General features: G+C 43.8%; 1 protein-coding gene across 1 annotated transcript in view; it reads left to right on the top strand.

Annotated features, from left to right (window-relative positions):
• LOC134066099 (toll-like receptor 2) overlaps positions 1-2,332 on the top strand; it is a 2,728-nt gene extending 396 nt beyond the window's left edge. The window contains exon 2 of the mRNA XM_062521340.1: positions 241-2,332. Coding sequence (XP_062377324.1) covers positions 241-2,128 — 1,888 coding nt within the window. The 3' untranslated portion in view covers positions 2,129-2,332. The remainder of the gene's footprint in view (positions 1-240) is intronic.
• The last annotated feature ends 168 nt before the right edge of the window (positions 2,333-2,500 follow it).

Here is a 2,500-nt window from a genome sequence, read left to right as displayed (position 1 = left end):
AAAAAAACTGATCTTAATGTCATATGTATTGATGTAACTTGTTTGTTTATCTTTGGATTGCTATGTCAGTATTTGGGAAGGTCAAATAGCCTAGTACAATCAGTATGTTTTAAAAATTATATGAATATTTAGAATTTCACTGTGCCACATGTTTTTGACAGAATGTTTTAGTTACAGTATGTATCAAGGACATATTTACCATAAAAAGATATATAATGTAACATATAATGTTCTTTACAGAATTATGGGGTCTTTACGTCCTCTGGTGGCTGTCTTGATTCTGGTGTTGTCTGTGAGTCTAGTGGATGAAGTGATGTGCTTCCCTGACACTGATGTCACCACAAACTGCTCATCCACCGGCTACCCAGCTGTCCCTTGCGCTGCTCCTGCTAACACAGTGACTCTGGATCTCTCCCACAACTACATGGAGAGAGTACCGGCAGGCTGCTTCCCCCATCTGCAGAAACTAAAGCGGCTCCTTCTTCAGTCCAATCGCATCAGCGCTGTGGACCCAAATGCCTTTCAGCACAACCCAGTGCTGGAGTATCTGGACATCTCACACAACCTCCTACCACAGATCTCTGCTTTGCCCTTCACAAGTCTTCCTGCTCTCGCATACCTGGACATCTCCAATAACGCCTACAAGGACATCATTGTGGACAACTCCTTTGACCCACGGGGGAACCTGCGGGGCTTGAAGCTTGGCAGCTCTCATGGTATAACCATCAGGAGGGATCAGGTGAAAAGACTTGGGAATCTTAGGCTTAAAGAGGTGCACCTTGTTGCTGGTAAAGTCAAAGAGTATGAACCAGGATCTCTGTCGGCCCTGAAGAACATGGACATGCTGACACTGGACACAGAATACTCTGACACAGCCACACATCTTTTGATACTGACTGACACTTGCAACAACACAAAAACCTTAACAGTGACGAAATTGGATCTCACAAAAACCAATATCGTTTTTCCTGTGCAAGATCTTCTGGAAAGATCAACTTTTTCCAGGTTAATAGCGAAAGATTGGATGATTGATGGAATATACTGTAAATTGATGCCATACTTTCTGAATTCAAACATCGAGGAGTTGTATGTAGAAAACCTTCATGGAAAGGATCTTTGTAACTTCACCATTGGAACCTTCACCCGTTGTCACCTTCGAATATTTTCACTTAATGGCATTGACAATAGGGACTTCATGCGGTTCCGACCACAACTGACCATAGGTAAATTCATGGCATGCCTGACCGACATTTCTGCCATAAACATAAGCACAAGGTTCTTCCCCTGTGAGTTATCAGTCGCCTTGGTCAACCTGAAGACCCTTAATCTCTCTATAAATGAGTTACTAGAAACCCGTGTTCTCACGGACTGTCAGTCGCCCTTCCCAAAACTCCAGTCTTTGGCAGTTGATCATAACATGTTTGAGCACCTTGGGGTCCTCGGCAACAAAACTGCCCATATGAAAGATCTCGTGAATTTGACAGCGAGCTACAACACCATTCACTTGGAGCCACAGGTAATCTTTATCAACTGGACCAAAAGCCTGAGGAGGCTGAATCTCAGGGGTAATCAGCTAACGAATGAAGCATTCCTGTTTCTCCCCCAAACACTGGAGATGCTGGATATCAGTTACAATATCATTCACACCATCCCCAACCTCCAAAGGATGAACAATCTCCGAGAGCTCTTCCTCTCTGGCAACAAAATCATGACGCTCCACAATGTGCTTCTCCCCTCCTCAGTGCGTCTTCTGCGTGTGGACAGAAACAACATGAGCATCGTCAGTGAAGCCACCATCAGGTCTCTGAATGTGACACAGCTGGACTTCAGTGGGAACCCGCTGCACTGTGACTGTGACACGCTGCAGTTGGCCCAGTTCTGCAGAGACTCCAGCCAGACCGAGATCCTGGGTTGGCCCTCAAGGTACCGATGCCAGAGCCCTGACAGTCTGAGGAATGAGACTCTACAGCAGCTGTCTCTGCCTTGGCCGTCTTGTCATAAGGGTCTCTGTGCTCTGATAATGATTTGTTGCATTTGCTTACCAATAATTTGCTATTTGCTGTTTAAAAAGCTCCATGGTCAGATACCACACTTCTCCAGAGATCTATCTTATGGCTCTGTGTCTTAAAGCTAGCCTAGCCTACTATCATGCTACAAATGACTAGCAAGCTAACTGGTCAAGGCATCTAGAGCTATGCTTTGACAGCTGATTTGCTTAATAATAACTTGCTATCTTCTGTAGAAAAAGCTACATTATCGAAGATCATGCTTTCGCAGAGGTGTGTCATATGACTTAGAGTTTTAGGGTACCGAATTATTAAAAATCTTTAGAGATGGGTCACATCCAGTAAGTCTGTGTCCTAAGTCTGTCAGGTTAATAGCTTCTATAGAATACAGAAATATTATGTAATTTGGCTTGGTGTTTTTATTGTGTTCATAATGTGTTTAACAATAGGAGTGGCTTCATTTTAAAACCGCTCCATGTTTGGAGTTAACAACA

This window comes from Sardina pilchardus, chromosome 1 (genome assembly GCF_963854185.1).
Source record: "Sardina pilchardus chromosome 1, fSarPil1.1, whole genome shotgun sequence".
NCBI lineage: Eukaryota > Metazoa > Chordata > Actinopteri > Clupeiformes > Clupeidae > Sardina > Sardina pilchardus.
Note: the sequence above shows the minus strand (reverse complement) of the source record. Positions and strands in the feature narration are given on the sequence as shown.